Raw genomic sequence first — 23,330 nt, 5'->3', positions numbered from 1 at the left:
TGACATTTTATAAACCATGCTCTTTGTGCTGTAGAAACAAATCACTGTATTCAAATTTAAATAAAAATACTTAGATGCTAATTAGACCTGCAAAAAAAAAGGCCTGGGTAGGTGTAAAATAAATAAATAAATAAATAAATCTGGGGATGAAAAAAATGCAACAAATAATTATTTTTTTAATCAAGATATTATATTTTTAACTATATAGGGTTGATTGAAGGATTGATATCTACTACTACTACTACTACTACTACTACTACTAATAATAATAATAATAATAATAATAGTAATAAAATACATCAATAAATAATAATATGAATAATAATAATAATAATAATAATAATAATAGTAATATGAATATGAATTATATGAATAATAATAGTAATAAATACATAAATAAATAATAAGAAATAATAATAATGGTGTTTGATTGATTGAATACTAACAAGTATGGAAAGAGAATCCCTTTTATAAAACACATGGGAAGAAAAAAAACACTTGGCAAGGCGGTGTGTGTGTGTGTGTGTGTGTGTGTGTGTGTGTGTGTGTGTGTGTGTGTGTGTGTGTGTGTGTGTGTGTGTGTGTGTGTGTTAGTGATCTAACATAAGGCACGTATACGTTTAAAAAAAGTATTCTAATAGAAATGTTGCTATTTTAGAAGAATAAACAAAAATAAAATAAAATGGCGGTCTGTCACTTCCGGTTTGTGAAGCAGGTCATCAGTGCGTCAGTCCCTTGTGACTCCGCAGCCATGTTCGGCTTTAGAGCAAAGCGTCCGGGCTCCATAACTGTGCTGCTGCTCCGTAACTGTGCTGTGGCTCCATAACTGTGCTGCTGCTCCGTAACTGTGTGGCGGTTCCGTAACTGATAACGCTGGATGTCAGTCTGCTGCTCTGATACATCCAGGGAGTGAATATCTGTCTGTCACACATAAACGTTTCGGAAGTGAACAAGCGGAAGGAGGTAAGGAATTATTATTGTGTGTAAATGTGGTGTGTTAATACTGTGTGTGTGTGTGTGTGTGTGTGTGTGTGTGTGTGTGTGTGTGTGTGTGTGTGTGTGTGTGTGTGTGTGTTATTGTTGTTTGTGTTATTATTGTGTGTTTATTGTTTGTTGTTATTGTACCTTGTTTTTGTTTGCTAAAATAATCACAAACATGGATGAGAGGATACGAGACGAGGTGCATTGGATTTAATACACACACACACACACACACACACACACACACACACACACACTGTTCAGTTTTTACAAAAAAAAAAGCACATTTTCTTAATAAACATCACTTTCATGGCGAACAAACGCAATGTACATACAAACAAATCGTTTTTGTTTGTTTTTTTGTTTGTTTGTTCGTGACATAACGGAAAGAGAAATATTTTTTAAAGTCTTTTTTTACAGACAGTCGTCACAGTGGGTATTTTTTTTCATGTAGTGACATCACCAGCTAGATATTGATGTTGTTTCTCATCCTTAGCAACAGTGTTTGTGCCTAACGACGGTGTTTTGGTGTTTTAAACTCCACCAACGTTGCTCTGATCAGAGATGATCGAGCTCAAAGCTTTAGAAATCGAAGAAAACGGACAGAGCGAGCTTTACTATGCAGGTTAACGGTCTTGTTATTGTGAGCCGTAACATTCCCAGAATTCCCTGGAATGTTGCTATGAGTATAAGCAGGAATCCAAGTATCCGTACGATCCGTGATTAATGAGTTGACGATGATACGTATGTGTCTGATCATCAGATCCGGTCTGGACGTCATGGCCTCTCGTAAAAAGGTGCTGCTTAAGGTGATCATCCTTGGTGATTCTGGGTAAGTGTCTTTATCTCTCTCTCCCGCTCTCTCTTACACACATACACACACACACACACACACACACACACACACACACACACATGCCACAATACTTCTACTTTCATGAGGAAACAGGCTCTTTGAATTCCCTAAAAGAAAACACTGCATTAAATCATTATTTATTTTAATTCTTACAAAGAGGAAGAGTTTAACTTCAGACAACACGGAGCTTTCGAACTATTTATACAGTTTGTTAAAGGAAGCCTCCATGGTTTTTCAGCCTAATCGATACCGGTGATATCGAGCGTATTCCACCGTATTGAAAAAACACAACCAACAAACGAACAGAACCCGAAGTCGCTTGCCGTACAGGAACAGAAATCAAAGGGCAGTCGTTGAGTTTTGTCAATAAATGTTCAGCTCTTGGGTTTGAACATTAAATAGTTCTATGGAGATTTAACCAAAAATTTCCAGCACCTTTACGCCTTCCTGAAAATCCATGACGTAGGCTGATAAACGCATGGACGTACCGTAGATTGGGATAAAAAAAACACACTACGTCTGACAGAGAGCAGATTATACAGATTTTTCTAATAGCTTCGTGAGATTTCGTATCTCAACTCAAGCTTTGTCATTCTTTCACATACACAGTACATAAGAGAAGGAGATGCCGTTATTACGGACCGAGGTGCGTAGGTAATGAAGTGAGAATGTAAACAGTAGAGATATTTACTACAGTACAGTCTGGGACACTTTCATTAACGTTAGAGGTCGCAACGTGGAGCCGCAGAAGCCGCTGCGTCCGTTGTTTAACAGTTAGACATATAAATGTGTTCCTCGGGTTTGTGCTAAATGTTATCATTAATTCAGTGAACAAGTGACAACAGGTTTCTTTGTTTTGCTCAAGATGGGAAAATGTGTTGTAATTCCTGTCTATGTTAATCCCTCTCTCTCTCTTTCTCTCTCTCTCTCAATCTCTTTCCCTCCCTCTCTCTCTTTCCCTATCTCTCTCTCTCTCTCTTTCTCTCACTCTCTTTCCCTCTCTCTCTCTCTCTCCCTCTCTCTCTATCTCTCTTCCACCCTCCCTCCCTCCCTCCCTTTCTTTCTTTCTCTCTCTCATTCTCTCTCTCGTTCTCTCTCTCGTTCTCTCTCTCGTTCTCTCTCTTCTTCTCTATCTCTCTCTCTCTGTCTCTGTCTGTCTCTCTCTCTCTGCCTCTCTCTCTCTTAGAAGCTCTGTTTTATTTCTGTCTTTCTTTCTTATCTTTCACAGGTTAATTTATTTAAATCATATCACCACACTAGGGATTTCTCAGGCTCACAGTAGTGTATTTTTTTTTAGCCGTTCTTTTCTCACCTCTTCTGTGTTCACCTGAAGCACGAGGGGGAAGAGGATTTACTTTAGCTTTTCCTCCGCAATGCTTATAACGCTAAACATCGCCACCTATGAGAGAGAAGATTATACTTTGCCCTACAGGATTTCCCCTTGTATTCCATGTGTTGCTTTGCCCCCACTCTCGCCCTGACACTTAGGTGCGGTCGCCATGTACACAGTCTAGCCAAAGCCACAACCTGAATATATTTGCAATGTTTTCTTTGATTTCCTGCTTTTTATATATATATATATATATATATATATTATATATTTTGTATATTTTTTTCACTTTTCTCTCTGTATGGTTAAATGGAATTATTTATATTCATTTATATTATTATTATTATTATTATTATTATTATTATTATATTTTTCTGTGACTTTTTTTAAGGTTGTTTAACATTTAGGGGCAGAGTCTCTAGTGTCAGAGATTTTGAATCCATTAGGAAGTTTTTCCACCTGAGGAAAGTCTTCGTGATGATGGAGCTTTTTGCTTCCTCTTTTTCTCAGTAACACACAAAAGCCCTAAGAGAACACACGTTTTTTTTGTGTGTGTGTGTGTGTGTGTGTTAGTAATATTTATTTATTTATTGTTGTTTTTTTCCGTGACCTACTTTCCTCATGACCATGACTTCATGCTCTTATGAGCTTCACATCACAAAGGTCGTTTTTCTGCGCACTGTCAGAGATTCCCGTTAGAGTCAGACACTTCAGAAGGAGGCTGTCGGGTCTACAGCGTTATCACCTAAGAACAGTATAGTGAGTCATGGGGTCACATGACAATCTATATAGTGTGTCATGGGGTCACACAACGTTACCACTGTCAATCACGTTACACTCATCTTCTAGAAACTAATGACGCCGTCATCGGATAAATCGCACGCACTCGTTACGTCCTGTATAAGTGCAGAAGTGAGTACGAGTGGCAGTCAGGTTCATGAGGGTCACAGCACAGTTCCTACAGTTTTCCTACAGGTTTTCTCGGGTTCAAAACCATGCTGCGTTTCCCTGATCCGCACTGGCTAAAATTTTAGAGATAAACACATGATCAGAATTTTTTTTTTACCTGACGGATAACCGACGAATGCCATTTAATTCTTTCTGCTTGTGTTGATCTAAGCAATTTATTTTGCTCCACAATTTGAGTCTAATCGCTGTTCGTTTATACACAGATGGTTCGTTAAACAGTAATGTTTATAGAATGTAGTGCTGGCTCTCAATCTGTGATGATTTTTATTTATTTGCTTATTTGCTTATTTATTTCTTTTCAGGGTCGGAAAGACATCTTTAATGAACCAGTATGTTAACAACAAGTTCAGCAACCAGTACAAGGCCACGATCGGCGCCGACTTTCTGACCAAAGAGGTGATGGTGGACGACAGGCTGGTCACCATGCAGGTTGGTTTGTCGGCTCCACATCACTGCTTTGCTGCCTGGAATACATCCCATAATCACAATGCACACTGTATGACACCATTAAAGTAATGTGGACATTCCGAGTACTGCATGATGCACTTATTCAAAAGCAAATACAGTGATCCCTCGTTTATCGCGGTTAATGGGGACCGGAACTCCTCGCGATAGGTGAAAATCCGTGAAGTAGGATTGGTCCCTAAGTTTGACCTTTTCACTGATGGTCATCATCTTCCTCTTCCTCTTGGGCTCACTAGAGGAATCTTTCGCAGGGGCACGGCACTTAGGAGGCATCGTAAGGGCTTAACGAAAAGGTAATTTCTGTTGGGCCCTTGAGCAAGACCCTCATCCCTCCATGCTCCAGGGGCGCTGTATCATGGCTGACTTTGTGCGCTGACCCCAACCTCCAGAGTTTGGATATGTGAAGAGAATAATTCACTGGTCTGTAACGTGACAACCATATGTGAAGTGAAGTAGCATAGTGGTTAATACGTTGGATGACTGATCCGGAAGGTTGTGGGTTCGAATCCCGGGGCCACCAGACTGCCCCTCCTGGGCCCCTGAGCAAGGCCCTTAACCCTAAACTGCAGCTGTATAAATGAGATAAATGTAAGTCACTCTTCTTTATTGAAATGTCTTAAATAAAGGCTTTTTCTGATCAGAAGGGTTGGGTTAGACAGACAGGAGCTGGGACAGAATCTGGTTCTTGTTTAGAAAACTGGTCTAGCGATGCAGCGAAAAGCGCGAGATGGACTCGTGTGATTAAAACGTAGTATCGTTAGAAATCTCCTTACAATCCCAGTCGAATTATCTTGTGGATCCGAGATGTCTTCTGCTCAGACATGTTTGTTCAGCAGCTTTAGAAGCATCTCAATAGATGTCAGTAAAATGTCTCTGATGATGCAGAGATCGATGTCTTCTGCTGGACATGAATCTTCTTTTATTGAATGATAACACATCGGCTTTGCGGGCTCCAGATCACTGGCTCTAAACACGTTGGCAAGATGTTGAGCTGGCAGTCCAGCAGTCAGGAGAGATCCCCAGTCACAAGCCACATGCCTCGTCTCAGTCTTCCATCAGGAACAGCAGTGACTTATCTGGAGTCGGTTATATGGCGTGTGTGTCCGAGCGCGTTTGTGTGTGTGTCCAAGCGTGCGCGCGCGTGTGTGTCCAAGCGTGCGTGCGCGTGTGTGTCCAAGCGTGCGTGCGCGTGTGTGTCTCCGAGCGCGCGCGCGTGTGTGTCTCCGAGCGCGCGCATGTGTGTGTCTCCGAGCGCGTGTGTGTGTGTGTCTCCGAGAGCGTGTGTGTGTGTGTGTCTCCGAGAGCGTGTGTGTGTGTGTGTCTCCGAGAGCGTGTGTGTGTGTGTGTCTCCGAGAGCGTGTGTGTGTGTGTGTCTCCGAGAGCGTGTGTGTGTGTCTCCGAGAGCGTGTGTGTGTGTGTCTCCGAGAGCGTGTGTGTGTGTGTCTCCGAGAGCGTGTGTGTGTGTGTGTGTGTCTCCGAGAGCGTGTGTGTGTGTCTCGGGGAGGGTGGGTGTGTCTCCTCCGAGAGCGTGGTGTGTGTCCTCCGAGAGCGTGTGTGTGTGTCTCCGAGAGCGTGTGTGTGTGTCTCCGAGAGCGTGTGTGTGTGTCTCCGAGAGCGTGTGTGTGTCTCCGAGAGCGTGTGTGTGTGTCTCCGAGAGCGTGTGTGTGTGTCTCCGAGAGCGTGTGTGTGTCTCCGAGAGCGTGTGTGTGTCTCCGAGCGCGTGTGTGTGTCTCCGAGCGCGCGTGTGTGTGTGTGTCTCCGAGCGCGCGTGTGTGTGTGTGTCTCCGAGCGCGCGTGTGTGTGTGTGTCTCCGAGCGCGCGTGTGTGTGTGTCTCCGAGCGCGCGTGTGTGTGTGTCTCCGAGCGCGCGTGTGTGTGTGTGTCTCCGAGCGCGCGTGTGTGTGTGTGTGTCTCCGAGCGCGCGTGTGTGTGTGTGTGTCTCCGAGCGCGCGTGTGTGTGTGTGTGTCTCCGAGCGCGCGTGTGTGTGTGTGTCTCCGAGCGCGCGTGTGTGTGTGTGTCTCCGAGCGCGCGTGTGTGTGTGTGTCTCCGAGCGCGCGTGCGTGTGTGTGTCCAGGCGTGCGTGTGTGTGTCCAGGCGTGCGTGTGTGTGTCCAGGCATGCGTGTGTGTGTGTGTGTGTCCGAGCACCTGTGCCTGTGTGTGTGTGTGTGTCTAAGCGCATGTGCGTGTGTGTGTCCGAGCGCATATATGTGTGTGTGTGCCTCCGAGCGCGTGTGTGTGTGTGCCTCCGAGCGCGCGTGTGTGTCTCCGAGCGCGTGTGTGTGTGTCTCCAAGCGCATGTGTCCGCGTGTGTGTGTCTGCGTGTGTGTGTCTGCGTGTGTGTGTCTGCGTGTGTGTGTCTGCGTGTGTGTGTCTGCGTGTGTGTGTCCGCGTGTGTGTGTCCGCGTGTGTGTGTCCGCGTGTGTGTGTGTGTCCGTCCGAGTCCGAGCACCTGTGCCTGTGTGTGTGTGTGTCTAAGCGCGTGTGTGTCCGAGCGCATATGTGTGTGTGTGCGCGTGTGTGTCCGTGCGCGTGTGTGTGTGTCCAAACGCATGAGCGAGTGTGTGTTCACTGATTATTTGTCCACTGCTGTGTCGGGTGTTGCCACCTGCTGATAAACACAATGACCAGTATCACCAGTACAGGGCCCGGCGAGTCGCAGTGATAAAATCACAGTGCCTAATAAACATAGCGTTACACGCATGTGTGTGATGTGTCACTCATTTCTCTGCCAGGTGATTTCCGTCTGATTTCCCAGAAGGCAGCAGTGTTGTAAGAACAAGTTTGCAGCTCGTCTGCCCTGCCATGCTGCGGAATGCTGGTCCTCACGTGCCAGCGAGCGCATAACTCATTAACCTGTGTGTAATGAGACCTGAAAGGAAGCGCACACTGAAGAGTGTTAGTTCAGCTCCGCTTAGTTTCTGTTTTATTTACACACACCATGAAATCAACTGTGTGTAAGGTTCAGAAATATGACTTGTGTAGGTTCTGTACATCTTTATCCAGTGTGTGTGAAATCCCAAAACAGATATAAATACTAGATGTTACTATAAAATATTTTTAATGATTGAAAGGGAATCTGTTTGTTAGGCTCCTAGTCTGAGAACTAGAACAAACTAAATGATAACAGGCCACGCCCACTTTGGGTTAAAAGCTGGGTACAGACAAATATCGGCGCACTAAACATAGAAGCCGTGTCCCAAATGACACACTGCACACTATACTTTGTCTAGTCTGTCTATCTATAGACCGATCGTCTCTCAACACACAAAATCGTACAAAGTCACTTTCTCATTCAGTGTCGATGCGTTGTAGCCCCTCCCCTTTTCTGCTATGTAAGCAAAGCTGCGAGTGTTTTCAGGTAAATATGTGCGGCTTCATCCGGCTTCTTTAACGGACTACTAGTGCTCGGGATTTTCACTCTACTCACACTGTTCATACAGCGGGTGAAAAGTGCAGAAGTAAGCGATTTGGGACACAGCCAACGGCTTTGCAGTTTAAGACATGAACTTTTTTGCAATGTGTTAATTCGTGAACACACACATTTTAGTGCAGTGGGATCCAGGGGCTCTCAGGGTCCTATTCTATCATGAATTTAGTGCAGTGGGGTCCAGGGGCCCTCGGGGGCCTTCAGAGTTTAAAGTTTGTATGTGTGGGTTGGTTGTTGCTGGAAATCTCAGCCCACCAGTATTGAGATCCTTTTCTATGTAGCTGGTGTGACTGGTTACTCGAGAGTGAACGGTTTAATATTAACATCAGGAGCCATAAATACTGTAAGCGTTAAAGAATGAATGTATAAAGTAATTAGATTATGTTGATAAACCGTTGATCAGGATCCTTGTGCACTTTGTGTCTTGTGCACCGATAGATTTGGGACACAGCCGGACAGGAGCGTTTTCAGTCTCTGGGCGTGGCGTTCTACAGAGGCGCTGACTGCTGCGTGCTGGTCTACGATGTCACATCTCCAAACACCTTCAAGACTCTGGATAGCTGGAGGGATGAGTTCCTGATCCAAGCCAGCCCTCGTGACCCAGAGAACTTTCCCTTCGTCGTGCTCGGGAACAAGATCGACTTGGAGAACAGACAGGTTCGGACCGGGTTTAGTTTAAGCGCTGTATTTCTTTTTCCCAGCCTTTAGCTCTATTTACAGGTTGCTATGCTGCAGCTTAATTAAACCCAGTCCAGAAAAGCAGTGTAAATCCCATCTATATAAAATGTTCGATACCCGACAGCTGTTACAAACAGTACACCGTCCCCCCCCCCCCCTTTTCTTATTCACAATTTTTATCCAGTCCCATTTTACGATCGCTTAATTCCATCCAATTTCAAAGATATCAATCCAAACCTAATCCGATCTAAACGGTGTCTATGCTAATCCAGTCTATACTAATCCACTCCAATTCCAGGCCATCTTAATCCCATTTCGCTGCAATCTTTCGATCCTCTTTATTTCCAATTCCAAGGTATTAGTATTCCTCGTTCGACGCTTTCTTTCTGTTTAGTACATAGTGTATATATAATAATGCCGTTATTTATCACACTGTGTTGGTTTAATCTGTGTGTCTGTGTCATTTGCATTAAAAACAAAAGTTTGAAAATTAGTCCTGCATGAAGACACACGGGTTTAATTATAAACTAGTAATCTAGTAACTTACCCGTAACAAGATGAAATGATTCCAAATGATGTTATATTTATATAATCGTTAATATGAAAAATGTTCTGGAATATAAATGTGTAGTTTAATGCAACAGATAGATAGGGCATGGATGGATAAAATGATGGATAGGCAGATAGGGCATGGATAGATAAGGCATGGCTAGGTGGTTGGATGGATAAGGCATGGCTAGATGGATAGATAGATAAGGCATGGATGGATGGATGGATGGATGGATAGATGAGGCATGGCTAGATGGATAGATAGATAAGGCATGGATGGATGGATGGATAGATAGATAAGGCATGGCTAGATGGATGGATAGATAAGGCATGAATAGATAGATAAGGCATGGATAGATGGATAGATAAGGCATGGATGGATAGATGGATAGATAAGGCATGGATGGATAGATGGATAGATAAGGCATGGATGGATAGATGGATAGATAAGGCATGGATGGATAGATGGATAGATAAGGCATGGATGGATAGATGGATAGATAAGGCATGGATGGATAGATGGATAGATAAGGCATGGATGGATAGATGGATAGATAAGGCATGGATGGATAGATGGATAGATAAGGCATGGATGGATAGATGGATAGATAAGGCATGGATGGATAGATGGATAGATAAGGCATGGATGGATAGATGGATAGATAGATAGATAGATAGATAGATAGATAGATAGATAGATAGATAGATAGATAGATAGATAGATAGATAAGGCATGGATGGATAGATAAGGCATGGATGGATAGATAAGGCATGGATGGATAGATAAGGCATGGATGGATAGATAAGGCATGGATAGATAGGTAGGTTAAAGCAGCAGGTCCTAAGGCTCACTTTCTGCTCACATACTCCATGACATCACATTTGGAGATGTTAGTAAGTGTGATCAGTAACCCAGTCACCATAGAGCACAATGTCAACGAGTAGCAGGTGATTACGGTGTTTAATATAATCTCCATGATTGTCTTCTGTCTCGAGCAGGTCACTACAAAGCGAGCTCAGGCCTGGTGTCAAAGCAAGAACAACATCCCTTATTTTGAGACCAGTGCCAAAGAAGCCATCAATGTGGACCAGGCTTTCCAAACCATTGCTCGCAATGCACTCAAACAGGTACACACACACACACACACACACACACACACGAGGAAGCCCTTAATTACACCACACTACATGTATTTAATGGCATCAATCCTGTTTTTAATCTGCCATCCCTTGTTATCCCGTCCTCCAGGAGACCGAGGTGGAGCCCTACGATTTTCCCGACCAGATCAAGCTAAGAGACGACAGACCTGCCACCTCGAACGATGGCTGCAGCTGCTGAGGGAGATATAAAAAAAAAAGCTAATGGCAAGGAGGGAAAGAGATGACCGTGATCTAGCAGAGACAAACAAAGAGAAAATAACAACAACAACAACAAAAAAAAGCAGTACCAACCACCACCATCTTTGCCATGTCTTCTCTTCCTCATACAACACCTCCAGGGTTTGAATCCATCCGATGGCGTCTCTTTCTTTCCCAGTCCCGTGCAGCACAGGGCATCATCTTCGATTCAGCATAGCAACCCTTAAAAAAAAAAAACAACAAAAAAAAAACTCCTCCTCTCAGTATCACTACTGTCCAAGACGGTCACTACGCCCTCTTTTCCTTAAGCAAATGTGTTTTTGTTGTTTGTTTGTTTTTTGTTTTTTTTTCTTCTCTCTTTCAAATCATCGTGCCTTTGGTTCTCTATCATTCCATGTGTCTTGTGTATCTCTGTGCTGATTATGCATTCCCTGCTGTATAAAAGTCCACCAGTGATTAAGACTTCCAGCCTGTCTATATTTGCATGTCACGATTATACAAACGACTGATCATTCACAACGCGATCGAAGGACTGAACACGCGATGGCCGCTCGACCCTGAGGTCGTTTAACGCACCTCGTCGTCAAGAGTAAGCGATCCTGACTATTCGCAATCGCACCATATTACACAACCACATCGATTTACACCATTTAGAGGAGTTTACGCTTACTTACACGCCAGCTTCTTAGTCACTATCTGGTACATTTAGCTTAGGAAACAAATGGATGTGGAAGCGAGTCACACGAGAGCAGAAGCAGAAGCGCAGAACTGCATCCGTGTCCTACTCGATCACCGCTTTTCCTTCCGTCATCTTTGTACATTTACATATTGTACTTGTATTAATATAAATATATATATATATATATATATACCTTATATCAGAGAATTTGTTTTATATTCCAGGATGTTACGGTTTAGACAATTTGAAGGCCAAATGTGCCGTTGTAACTCGGTAGTGTATATTCTAAGCTAAATAGACAAATAAAAGATACATTTACAACCAAAACTGTTCGGTGTTTAGAATACTTTAAAACAGATTTTATTTAGATCACGACCTGTCTCAATTCTGATTGGTCGATTCATTTTCTATAACCACAGCTATTCGGTTCACAGGTATCTGTTATGTAATACTTTATGGTCGCTATAGCAACCTGATTATTTAATTGCCTAATTAGGTAAAAAAAAAAATTTATGTACTGTTGTTCACCAAAAATGGAACCGAATCGTTGATCGATTGAAGAGGTTTACTGCAAGACATTGTTTTATTTGTTTCTCTTTGGAAGGAGTCTCCGGTGTCGGTGCATCATGGGAAAGTCCTCAGGACAGAGATGTAATGTAAATCCAGCCATATAAAATGATAAGCTGTCATTTATCGGTATATTAAAATCTGCTGTTGTAGATGAGATATAATAAACATTAGGAATTTTTACGCTTGATATAATTTCCCTGGGTCCTAATAAACCCCAGATATATAGAATCTTTTATATGTTATGCCCCCCCCCCCACTACAATTAATCCTGGCTTTTGATCACCTTCTGTTGGAAAACTGCTTCTTTGTGGTGTAAACAATTGTGCAACCATTTTAAATATCATTGGTGAGAAAAAAAACGCTGCCACTTAAAGGTGGGGTCTCCGTCGTTTGAGAAATGCGGCAGACAAGTGTGTTGGTCCGGCAAACAAAACAAAAAAAAAAAGGCAGAAAGGGGCGGGTCTCGTCGATATGCGGCGGAGCGTGTTCAGTGTGCATGTGTGACATTAGCAGAAAGCAGTTTTAACATTGACATGGAGGATAAAAACAAAGAAAGAGAAGAAAGGCTTACGATAAGGCAAGAAGTACGACGTGTTAATATAGGATCAGCTTTCCAGCGCTGGAGAGAACTGAAGGAGCAGGAAGTTGCCACATATTCACAGGTTGGAGTTTCCCGAGTCAATAACTCCTGAGCTAAACGCTGTTACTACACAAATAACACCTCTTTTCTATCGTAGTAATGTAGAGAGGCAGCTACAACCGCGTTTTGTGTAGTAACAGCGTTTAGCTCAGGAGTTATTGACTCGGGAAACTCCAATCTGTGAATATGCGGCCGACTTTACTTAAGACGCCGAGGCGCTTTTTTCCTTCTCGATAGGTGAGTAACGTTGGTTTTGCTTTGTTACACAGAACTAATGTCTTTGTCCTTTACATGATTATGCTTGTGTGTCATTTTTTGCTTGTTTGTTTATCTACAATCGTATCGTTCTTCCCTTCAGCTATGATAGACACATTTCTTTCCATTAGTTGCCTGGGTTACGTATGTATGTGTGGGCGGAGCTATCGATACAGGGGTGGGACTTACTTGGGTTAGGTATCCGCTGGCTAAGTGCAAATTATATTGATTTTTTTTAGCACAAAGTAACTTTTACTTGTTTATCTGTACGGTACACCAGGACTGACTGCAGAAGTTTTTGCTCTGTTAAAAGCCCTTATAATAATACGACAACTTCTACATAGACACAGCCAGTCAAGTGAATATTAGCATTTTTAATAATAATAATAATAAACAGTATTTACAAAGTCAGAATGCTCACTTATACATGGCCAAACACTAACTTTGTGGTCAGTAGTGATGAATGTTGACTCCTTTACTATCTTAAATAGGTTCATCCGAACATAACGTGAAGCAGCAGAGTGTATGTAGACTGAAAACCTGAAATATGATCATGAAGTTTATGATGATCGTCGTTCGAGCTAAAGCCGAACAGACGGGGGTTCAATACTGTTTTTAAAAGGCCGTTCTTGAGTTGCAAGCCGATCTCGGAGGTAAAAACGATCTTGACCGATCTCCATGGCGACCTGGTCGTCTCTTAGGTAGCCGAGTTTAAGTAACGTACTGTAGTTAGTTTGATGCACTGTGAGGTACAGAGTAGTTGCTGTAATGCAGCTCATAGTATTTTATTACTGGAAAACATCTTGGGTTAAGTTGTGTGTCGAAATACAGTGTTGACTCGAACTGTCAAAGCTCCAATGGCTTGAACAAACTGCACATGGTCTGATAAAGTACTGGAACAATTTTCCTAAAAATATGACAGCGATTCCCCCGAAAGAGGAAATATTCACAGGAAGTTGGCGAGTGCGATTTAAAAACAGTACTCGAATGCAGCACGACCTCTTTTCATGCACGAGGCTTAATCTGTATTTGTGCTGTGATTATATTGGCTTTCTGCATAAAGCAACTCCTACCGTACTGTAGGTTTATGCCTGCAGTCCCCTAACGGAGAACACGGCGACGTTAAAATGTCTTGAATTTAACCCACACGTGAAGAGTTTAACAAACAAAAACATTGCAGCATGCTGATAGCTGTCACGAGTGTAAAAGGCAGGACATCTGAAAGCACGACAAAGGAAATATGTCGCGAATAAAAGTGCACGTCGTGTCACTTAATCGCTGATCAGAAGACCGGAAAGGAATCTTCTGTTCGATATTTTTAGCCGAGTCGTTCGTGCTCACACGTGGTCTTATGGTCCCGTTGTTCCTAAATGTCCACATCATATACATTACAAGCTTCAGGTCATCGTGTTGCTGTTGTTAAAGTGTGCACCGACTCTCAAAACACACACAAGCACGCACACACACACACACACGGCAGCTAGTCTCAGTCCATGCACGACATGTCCATTCCCTCGGCCTCAGGATGCAACAGACGTCCAGCCAGGCGCTCGATATCATCCAGGCTGAGCTGTCTGAGAGAACGTTCATAATCCTAGAAAATAAACAATAAAAATTGCCAACAATGATAAACAAATTTAAAAGTTTTTAATCGTTTCTATAACAACGGTTTACATAAAGGAGCTGTGTGGCAGACGCTCCGTATAAATAAAATTCTTGTTATAGTGAAGCATTCTGTAAGGATATGTTTGTATAACATTTATGGGTGGAGTCTCCAGCATCAATGCTTTGTAGCGGTCGAAGGTAAGGCTTTCTGACTGACATGGGAATGTGGTGACTGACAGAAGAGTTTGTTTATTTACAGGAACTTGTTTGGTGACTTTCCACAACATTAAATGTAACTACCAACAGATTTTTGTTTGTTCATTTCCTATCAGAATGTCTTTGTTCTTGTTAAGAATGGAGGAAGAAGTGAGGTGCTGAACTAGACGTACCTTAATGAGCTGTTCTTGGACTTTGGCTGCATCTGCAGGACTGAAATGTTTGGCCAAAACTGTGAAGAGTAACTGCCATACTCCACTACCAGTGCTCCCACTGCTGCTGCTGCTGCTGCTGGTGGTGGTGGTGGTAGTGGAATTACTGCTGACCATCGCCCGGCTGTTCCTCTCTCCGGTCGGCCGCACCACCAGATTCAGCTTGGCCTCTGGGCCGATGGCGTAATCACTCAATCTGTATTCGTCTATGAACACAATAGTGAACTTTACTAATTATGTATATTTTTTACCTTTGTGTTTTTATTCAAATTTACACTGAACCATTTGATTAGTGACCTTATTGTAACCTAAAGGGTGGTAAGAGCTAAAGCGACTCCCCCCTTAAAGGCGGGGTCTCCGATTTTTGAAAGCCAATGTTGACATATAATATCACCAAAACAAACACGCCCCTAACCCAAACAGGTCCCACCCCTGTATCGATAGCTCCGCCCACACATACATAACCCAGGCAACTAATGGAAAGAAATGTGTCTATCACAGCTAAAGGGAAGAACAATACGATTGTAGATAACAAGGTAGGTAAACAAACAAAAAATGACACACAAGCATAATCATGTAAAGGACAAAGGCATATATTAGTTCTGTGTAACAAAGCAACGTTACTCACCTATCGAGAAGGAAAAAAGCGCCTCGGTGTCTTAAGTAAAGTCGGCCACATATTCACAGGTCGGAGTTTCCCGAGTCAATAACTCCTGAGCTAAACGCTGTTACTACACAAAACGCGGTTGTAGCTGCCTCTCTACATTACTACGATAGAAAAGAGGTGTTATTTGTGTAGTAACAGCGTTTAGCTCAGGAGTTATTGACTCGGGAAACTCCAACCTGTGAATACGTGGCCAACTTCCTGCTCCTTTAGTTCTCTCCAGCGCTGGAAAGCTGATCCTATATTAACACGTCATACTTCTTGCCTTATCGTAAGCCTTTCTTCTGTTTCTTTCTTTGTTTTTATCCTCCATGTCAATGTTAAACCCGCTCTCTGCTAATGTCACACATGCGCACTGAACACTCTCTCTGCCGCATATTGGCAAGCCCCGCCCCTTTCTGCTCATTGGCTACCCGTTTGTTTTGATTTTTGTTCATTATCGGCCCGACTCAGTTTTCTGAAACATTTCTCAAAAATCGGAGACCCTGCCTTTAAAGCACGACTCCCTTAAAGCGCGACTCCCATATACTGACCCCCATAAAAACTTTATTCGTACCTGCCAAAGCTTTTCCTTTGTAAAGCAGTCGCTGCTGATGAGGTGGTATGTTCAAGCGCTCAAACACCAGTTCTTTCACCGTCGACACCATCTCGTTTTCCGCAACCTGAGAATCAAAAAGAAATGCTATAAAAGTTCACCAACAGCCAATGATTTCTAAAAAGAGTACAAGTCAAAAAGAGAGTAATTAAATGTACCATTAGAGGTACATTAGGATTTGTCTCCAAATTACGGTTTGATGTTTGCACCCATGTTTACAGATCTCCACCCCAGGATCTACAATGGCTCGGAGTGTTGTTTGTCTATAAAATGACTGATGGCACAAATAAGCAATCTGGTCAATTTCCAAACCACCACGTAATGCACCTGTACTAAGGTCATGGCTTAATGCAAATTATTTTACCATGTTCTACAAACTTCCAAAAGTAAGAAAGAAGAAAAAACTACTGAGCCTTTAACCATAGATTACATCACAATTACTCTTTACCGTTATCTTTTGTTTTTTACCAGTATTTCAAATGTACACTGTTTTTATAGTGTGTAAATTATTTTCTCTAGCTAAATACTTAAAGTCTTAAAAATATTTAAGTGATTAGAAAATGTTTTTGTGGCAAATATATTTAGTTAATAATGAGTTCGGAGACAGTTCTGAATTCATTTCTTTTTATAATGTCTAAAGTAGTTTGAATTTGGCTTTAGGTCATAATTTGATTAGATTTTCATAGGCCTATTATTGAACTTGCTTGTTTTTCTTTGGCTTTTTTGGTGATTACAGCTTTTTAGTGAATTTTGTGTTATATATGCGAATACATTTAGCTAGTCATATAGATCAGATTAGATTAGATGGATGGAAGGATAGAACTTTGTCATTGCATAGTAGTTACACAGCAACGAAATACAGTTTGGCATCTACCAGAAGTGCAAAGAGAAGCAATTGTGCAAATAGACAAGTGTGGATAAATACGTACAGCATGTTATATACATATGTATACATGTGTGTAAACATATGTACAGCATTCAATATATATGTAAACGTAGGTACAATGAATAAATATAGTCTATAGCAGTACAGAGATGTGCAGACACTGTTGTAAAGGAACAACAAGTAGAAGGTTAGAAGGTTATGGCATAAAAAAAGGTGCAAGCTGAATAAACAATTCCACTTACATATATTATTATATATATATATATATATATATATATATATATATATATATATATATATATATACACACGTCACATGATTGTGAATATATTCAGAAACCGAATTTTGACTTTGTGCCTTTATAGTCAATAAGAAGTTTGGGTTTATACTTCTTGGTCTCAGTTATTAAGCCATATCACAGTGTTCGGTTGGGTTTCAGTAGCTCAGGTAACTGCATCACGTTGTTTAACATCCCCAATCACCTCACACACAGTATATAGGTGCACTACACGGTAAACATTAGTATAACATCTCCTACACACTACATAGTGCATGTTCTAATACAAAGCCCCTGTTATGAGGAAGTACATTTTAAACTGTGCTGATATTGTATTTTAAACTACTGATCCGCTTCAATGCATCTATAGATACGTTTAGACTGTTAGCCAAAAAGCTACAGATTTATGCTAGCTAGCATGAAGCTAACCTAGCTAGCCTGAAGCTAACCTAGCTAGCCTGAAGCTAACCTAGCTAGCCTGAAGCTAACCTAGCTAGCATGAAGCTAACCTAGCTAGCATGAAGCTAACCACGGAAATTGCATTGTAACCAGCATTAACCAGAACTGGATGTTTAAACCCACCTGAACGTTACATTCTTTCCCCTGAAGCGGTTTAACAGTGACGATCATCTTGACATCTGATTTCTTATTTCTTATTTAAGCAAAATCTAACAATAAAATCTTCTACGTTAGCTCCCTAACAACTGCCTCCTACGGACGTGACGTCAAAACAATTTTTGTTTGATCCAAACCACGCCCACTCGTCTGGGATTGGCTATAACGTCAAGCTCAGCTCAGGGATTGGACCGACAAATGTTAATATGAACTACTGTCCAATCAGAGCGCACGAAGGGAGCGTTATAACCTATTACGGGTGCGAAAAAAAACACCAACCTGATTAGTGGCCACATGATTCGCACTGCGCATGTGCCGCGACTAGCCACTCCTTTGTTCAGTCAACATGGTAAACAATGTTGTTGTTACTGCACTATTAAACATTAATGCAGTATTTACACTAGAATATATAAGCACAGACGCACTGCATGGTTAAAGCTATATGGTTTTGAACAATTAAATAAAAAATGTTAACAAATTGTGTGTCTAACGCAGGGAGCTTGAAAAAGACTTAAATCTGAGTTTCAGTCAAATCAGGCTTCAGTCTTGTGAGTTAAGTTGAATGAAGGATTCTTTTGAATTTGACCGGAATAAAAGCATGATGTCATAATGTGATATAAAAAATAATGTACGTTGAGGTTAACAGAGACAGTTACGTCGTCAACACAAAGTCGATTACTCTGACTTGATTCCTCTTATACCACAGTTGAGTTACATTAAAAAAATTAAAGACTGATACGTTATATTTTTATTATTGTACTGTATATATAGTCCTATTAAATCTCCGGAAACAAATTAAACTTGTTATCACTTGTATTTAAAGCAGCACTAAACAGTCAATCCTTCAGGAGCCATTTTTAGTCTGAAGAAAAAAACAGGCTGCAAAATGATTTTTAATTATTAAATAATCCTGTCATATTATCAAGACTTACTAAATGCTGAAGACTGCTAAAGACTTTCATGTATCGGCAACTACAGTTTTACTTCTGTCAGTCTTGATACTGGAGTTTCCTTCCAAAAAAAAAAAAAAAAACATAAAAAAAATCACTGACAATAAAACAAATGTCCTATGTGGCATGTTCACGGTACAAGTCAGTGTGTAAGTAAGAATGAGCGTACTGATATGAACTTTACAGCCTGAGCTATTGTCAGAAAATTAATCAACATCTACCGACCAAAGAACTGAACCGCACTGACATAAATTCTGTCAAATATATTTTAGCTTTTTTTTTTAAGTAATCAATTTTAAGTATCTAGATAACCTAAATAATATGTAAATATTTAATAAGTTAGGCAGATTAATTCACAAAATCTCACTCACACACACACACACACACACACCAAAAAACACTATAGTCTGGTTGGGGAGGTGGACAAGATTTTATTGTTTTATTACATTTGAAATATTATTCTTCAGAAAATACCAAATAAATTTAAAAGAGCATAAAATAAGAGCAACACAGTAATGACAGCTACCAAAAGTTTCATAGCCCGTGTGATCACAGACAACAGAATTTTTAAAAAGAAGATAAATGCCAAAAAGTCATTTATGACAACAATGATAAAAGACAGTTAAAGAATTTGTCCAAACCACAAAAATGTCTACTTTACATCCAAAGAAAAATGGTAATATTACTTCTAGCAAATTTAACTGTAAAGATAATGTTTGATTAATTAAAGAGTGGATATGATGCAGGGCTGGGAGATAGCACTATATATATACATAATTTGTTTTGTTTTGAATTTTTGTGATTTTATTATGCCGCAGTCAATCACTGTAATGTTTGTAAATGATTTGCAATGTTTCCATTCAGGATCCTGTTAAGGATTTAAATCTTTATTGCATGTCATTAATAGTATAAAAAATTTTGATTCTTTGTCAGCAAAACTGAAGTGAAATTAAACACCTCGATGTGACAGGAGTTTTCACCCAAAGACATTTTTATTATCGTATGTATGTATAGGGCTGTGTCACCCAGCCCTGTAGTGAGAGATACACCGAGTAGATTTATCTGCCGAAAGTGTAATTGCTCAAAGGTGCAAGGAAACAGCAATGAGCTGGAATCTGTGGAAAAAGAATAAAAAGAGAAAACTGTGATAATAATCTACATTTGTGCAAATAGAATAAAGTATTGAAGTGATGTGTGCTAGTGATGCAATGAACAACATTTTCTCTTTGTGTGGGAGTTTTTACTTACGAAGGACAGGAGGTTTACATGTCTGCCTCTGCAAGGAAAGAAAACAAAGCAATGGCGTCATCATATGTCTCAAGTGTATCAATAGTCACACAATATGTGTGAAGGTTTATTTTACATATATTCCAGGTCAGTCTTACCCCAGGTGATGTGCCTAGTAGTCTTCAAGTGTCTGACACTGCAGCTGTAAGTCTCACCACTGGATGGAGTGAACTCAACGCTTCTGGTCAGATGGAACTTCCAGCCCTTCTCAAAGGCCAGGTCGGTCTGCTTGGCATTAGGGATCTCAACACCATTCTTCATCAGTCTGATTTCAATGTCTGGAGGGTGGAAGTCACTCACATGGCAGATCAGCGTATTTTCTTTGCCAAATACGCCAGGGTTACGGCTGTAAACCTGGATTTTTGGTGCAGCTAGAAATAAAAGGTACACAAGTATGATTACACAGAATTTAATTGATATAACATCATCGATATACATTCATATCAGTATCTCAAACCATTACCAGCATGGTTCGACTGGATTTCGTCCACTGGCGACGCGCTCACTTTGCTTTATGACGATTGAAACGACAATTTCACCTTGCTTTCTTTTTCTGTTGAAACTCTCCTTTAAGAAGATGATGTATTTAATATACATCATCTATTAATCCTAATATTATTTGATAATCTCGCTTCGCTTTTTAGCTTCCGACGTGTTAAATCGAAGGAGCCGCAGAATGCCTCCATGTCATGCCATTGTCTTTCAGTGGCATCTTTGAAGGCAGATTTATTTATTTATTTATTTATTTATTATTAAAAATACTGTTTTCCATATATGGAAAGATGTTTAAGGCAAATTTGTTTCATTACCTAGGTCAATTCTGTTGAAGAAAAATAAATAAATAAATAAATAAACAAAATAAAATGCTCAATAGATTCTTAAATGTTCAATTTGTTCAGCATTACACTTTGTTTTCTTTCTTAATGATCAATCAACACAATTATTTTTGTTCTGTACATAAAAATAGACATTACAGACAAAAACACTTCGTTCATTACTAAAGTGAAAGTAAACACGGAAACATGGGATTTTCCACTCTCGTGTATGTTGTAAAATAGGTCGTGAAACGTAAAAAAGGAGACATAAAAACAAACATATCGATAAATCCTAATGTTATGTATTAAACAGAAATACAATATTTACAACACAGCTGTCCATATTGTCCGGTTTGGGTCTCGTGCACCATAATTACGTCATCAAATCAAAAACCAGTTATAACCAGTTTTCAGTTATAAATATTTCTAAATATAACGATAATACATAATATATATAATAATAATGATGATAATAAAAAAGGTCACAGTTTCTGGCCTGGTGTAAAAAAGACAATAATTGTACTTACACTCCTTAGCAAAGGCGCATGAGGCCAGAAGAGCAAACGCAGCGAGAGACAGAAGTACATTCATGGTTTCTGAACAAACTGAAGGTTAAAAACGTGAAAAATAAAGTCGCCTTCGAGACCAAAACTGAGCAGGAACCTCTCCAACAGTCCTGAGGAAATGAAATGAAAGTAGCTTCTCGCTTACAGTTATGGACTCATAAGCCACGCCCACACGGTGATTTTTTCAACCAATCAGAACGATTCACGCTGCAATTACCGGGCAGATATCGAGACTGAAGGTTTTGCTCGTGCAGCATGGACCGCGCGAGTCGTGTGATTTAGATGAAATCACGTGACCTTAGAACTAACCTTAAAATTATATCTTAGAAAAAAAATATATTTATGTGACTTTTTATTCTATTTATTGTCGTTCATCTCCTTAATGTATAGTCTGTCAGCTACGGCATGTTAAGGACATGTCAACAATCCACACTGGGATCCTAGCACTAGTAAACAAAGCATGTAAACAATTGACTGTAAACATAAAATCACCTTTATATACTTTATTATTATTATTATTATTATTATTATTATTATTATTATTATTATTATTGTTGTTGTTGTTGTTGTTGTTATTACTATTATTATTATTACTATTACTATTATTGTTGTTGTTGTTGTTGTTAGTATTATTAAAATTAATATTAAGAGACCTAATGATTATAGATAGATAGATAGATAGATAGATAGATAGATAGATAGATAGATAGATAGATAGATAGATAGATAGATAGATAGATAGATAATATTGTGAGTATTGATGGCTTGTTAACATAACACACACCAAATAGTTAAAATTACATGTTTTTTGCCAACAAATGAGCTATATATTGTTCAAGGTAAATAGTACCGTAAACAACACATTAAATAACGATTGTATAGCAGCGTAGTATTAAAACAACAGATAAAATTTCTGGCCTGATCAGTGAAGTTAAGTTTCACATAGCAATGTGTGATAGGTGTGTGGCAGAAGTGTGTAAAACATCAACATACATCACATGTGTAAGTTAAGCATGGCCCAAAAAAACAAATCATATAATAAATGTGTGGCATTTCAGCTTTGTCCAGATCTCAACAAGACTGTACTGTTGCTGTAAACAAAATAAAATGAGTCAACTGAAGTGAAAGCATTGTTCCGTAGAGGTGTGTGGTCCAGCACTAGCCAATGGATTTAATAAGCAAATTGAGAACATATCAGACAATATGTTTCATGATATTCTAAACGAATTAAAATCTAACTGAATGATAATCCGGGAATGTTAGTTCACCTTCTTGCCTATGTGTGAGAACAGGAATGTATTTTAATCAGCTTGTGCCATAAGGTTGAATGTAGGAATAAAGACTGAAGTTATGTATTTGTTCATGGGTTGTGCTTATTTATCACAAAATGTATTCCTTATTTAGAATATATATATATATATATATATATATATATATATATATATATATATATATATATATATATATATATATAGTATTTTTAATATTTTGCAATGCATCTCAAACATTAGCCTTTTCCGTATTTTACACAATAACATGATTTGTCAGTAAGATATGGCTTTGTGTTTTCTGTGACTCAGTGAAACTAATTGGTGGCCAAGGACCAAGATACAGTAAACAGTATATACAAAGCAGGGTTTAGCATAGAAACATGCATAACTTCAAAAATTACACCTGAAGATAAAAATTTGCTGACAATCATTGAGCGTTGTTCATTATTCAAGCTGGTAATGTTTGTGGTGTTACGGAAACTCAGGGGAAAACCAGCAAGGAGGAGATAAGAAAGAAACAAGGAGTGTCCAAGTGTCTTTTATTGACTCCACCTCGAAAAAAAAAAAAAAAAAGTGAGAATATAAAAGTGAAACAAGTTTTGTTGTTTTTAT

General features: G+C 40.0%; 3 protein-coding genes across 3 annotated transcripts; 1 reads left to right on the top strand and 2 right to left on the bottom strand.

The window, feature by feature from the left end:
* The first annotated feature begins 730 nt into the window (after window positions 1-730).
* rab7b (RAB7b, member RAS oncogene family) lies at window positions 731-11,071 on the top strand. The gene is made up of 6 exons (XM_027152784.2): window positions 731-963; window positions 1,745-1,813; window positions 4,439-4,565; window positions 8,468-8,686; window positions 10,256-10,384; window positions 10,506-11,071. Exons 2-6 carry the CDS (start codon window positions 1,761-1,763, stop codon window positions 10,593-10,595), a joined length of 618 nt encoding a protein of 205 aa, XP_027008585.1. The 5' UTR covers window positions 731-963; window positions 1,745-1,760; the 3' UTR covers window positions 10,596-11,071.
* A 2,047-nt stretch (window positions 11,072-13,118) lies between these two features.
* On the bottom strand, window positions 13,119-17,961 carry ubl4a (ubiquitin like 4A). Its single transcript, XM_027152789.2, has 4 exons — window positions 17,797-17,961; window positions 16,013-16,118; window positions 14,754-14,998; window positions 13,119-14,353 (listed from the first exon to the last, which is right to left on the bottom strand). Exons 1-4 carry the CDS (start codon window positions 17,842-17,844, stop codon window positions 14,246-14,248), a joined length of 507 nt encoding a protein of 168 aa, XP_027008590.1. The 5' UTR covers window positions 17,845-17,961; the 3' UTR covers window positions 13,119-14,245.
* A 1,229-nt stretch (window positions 17,962-19,190) lies between these two features.
* b2ml (beta-2-microglobulin, like) lies at window positions 19,191-21,582 on the bottom strand. Its single transcript, XM_027152785.2, has 4 exons — window positions 21,409-21,582; window positions 20,165-20,437; window positions 20,028-20,055; window positions 19,191-19,894 (listed from the first exon to the last, which is right to left on the bottom strand). Exons 1-3 carry the CDS (start codon window positions 21,470-21,472, stop codon window positions 20,042-20,044), a joined length of 351 nt encoding a protein of 116 aa, XP_027008586.2. The 5' UTR covers window positions 21,473-21,582; the 3' UTR covers window positions 19,191-19,894; window positions 20,028-20,041.
* Between the last annotated feature and the right edge of the window lie 1,748 nt (window positions 21,583-23,330).

The sequence above is a fragment of the Tachysurus fulvidraco genome, chromosome 14 (genome assembly GCF_022655615.1).
Source record: "Tachysurus fulvidraco isolate hzauxx_2018 chromosome 14, HZAU_PFXX_2.0, whole genome shotgun sequence".
NCBI classification, from domain to species: domain Eukaryota; kingdom Metazoa; phylum Chordata; class Actinopteri; order Siluriformes; family Bagridae; genus Tachysurus; species Tachysurus fulvidraco.
The sequence above is the reverse complement of the archived record's forward strand: the minus strand, read 5'-3'. Positions and strand labels throughout refer to the sequence as shown.

What these genes read in the sequence shown, in the direction of transcription:
- rab7b (XM_027152784.2), top strand. Translation starts at nt 1,761, where the DNA reads ATGGCCTCTCGTAAAAAGGTGCTGCTTAAGGTGATCATCCTTGGTGAT. An exon ending in ACAGGCTGGTCACCATGCAG is followed by an intron (nt 4,566 to 8,467) that starts GTTGGTTTGTCG and finishes GTGCACCGATAG; the next exon opens with ATTTGGGACACAGCCGGACA. An exon ending in CTCGCAATGCACTCAAACAG is followed by an intron (nt 10,385 to 10,505) that starts GTACACACACAC and finishes CCCGTCCTCCAG; the next exon opens with GAGACCGAGGTGGAGCCCTA.
- ubl4a (XM_027152789.2), bottom strand. Translation starts at nt 17,844, where the DNA reads ATGATCGTCACTGTTAAACCGCTTCAGGGGAAAGAATGTAACGTTCAG. An exon ending in GGAAAGAATGTAACGTTCAG is followed by an intron (nt 16,119 to 17,796) that starts GTGGGTTTAAAC and finishes TTTGATTCTCAG; the next exon opens with GTTGCGGAAAACGAGATGGT. An exon ending in TCCAAGAACAGCTCATTAAG is followed by an intron (nt 14,354 to 14,753) that starts GTACGTCTAGTT and finishes TTTATTTTCTAG; the next exon opens with GATTATGAACGTTCTCTCAG.
- b2ml (XM_027152785.2), bottom strand. Translation starts at nt 21,472, where the DNA reads ATGAATGTACTTCTGTCTCTCGCTGCGTTTGCTCTTCTGGCCTCATGC. An exon ending in ATGCGCCTTTGCTAAGGAGT is followed by an intron (nt 20,438 to 21,408) that starts GTAAGTACAATT and finishes TTTTATTTCTAG; the next exon opens with CTGCACCAAAAATCCAGGTT.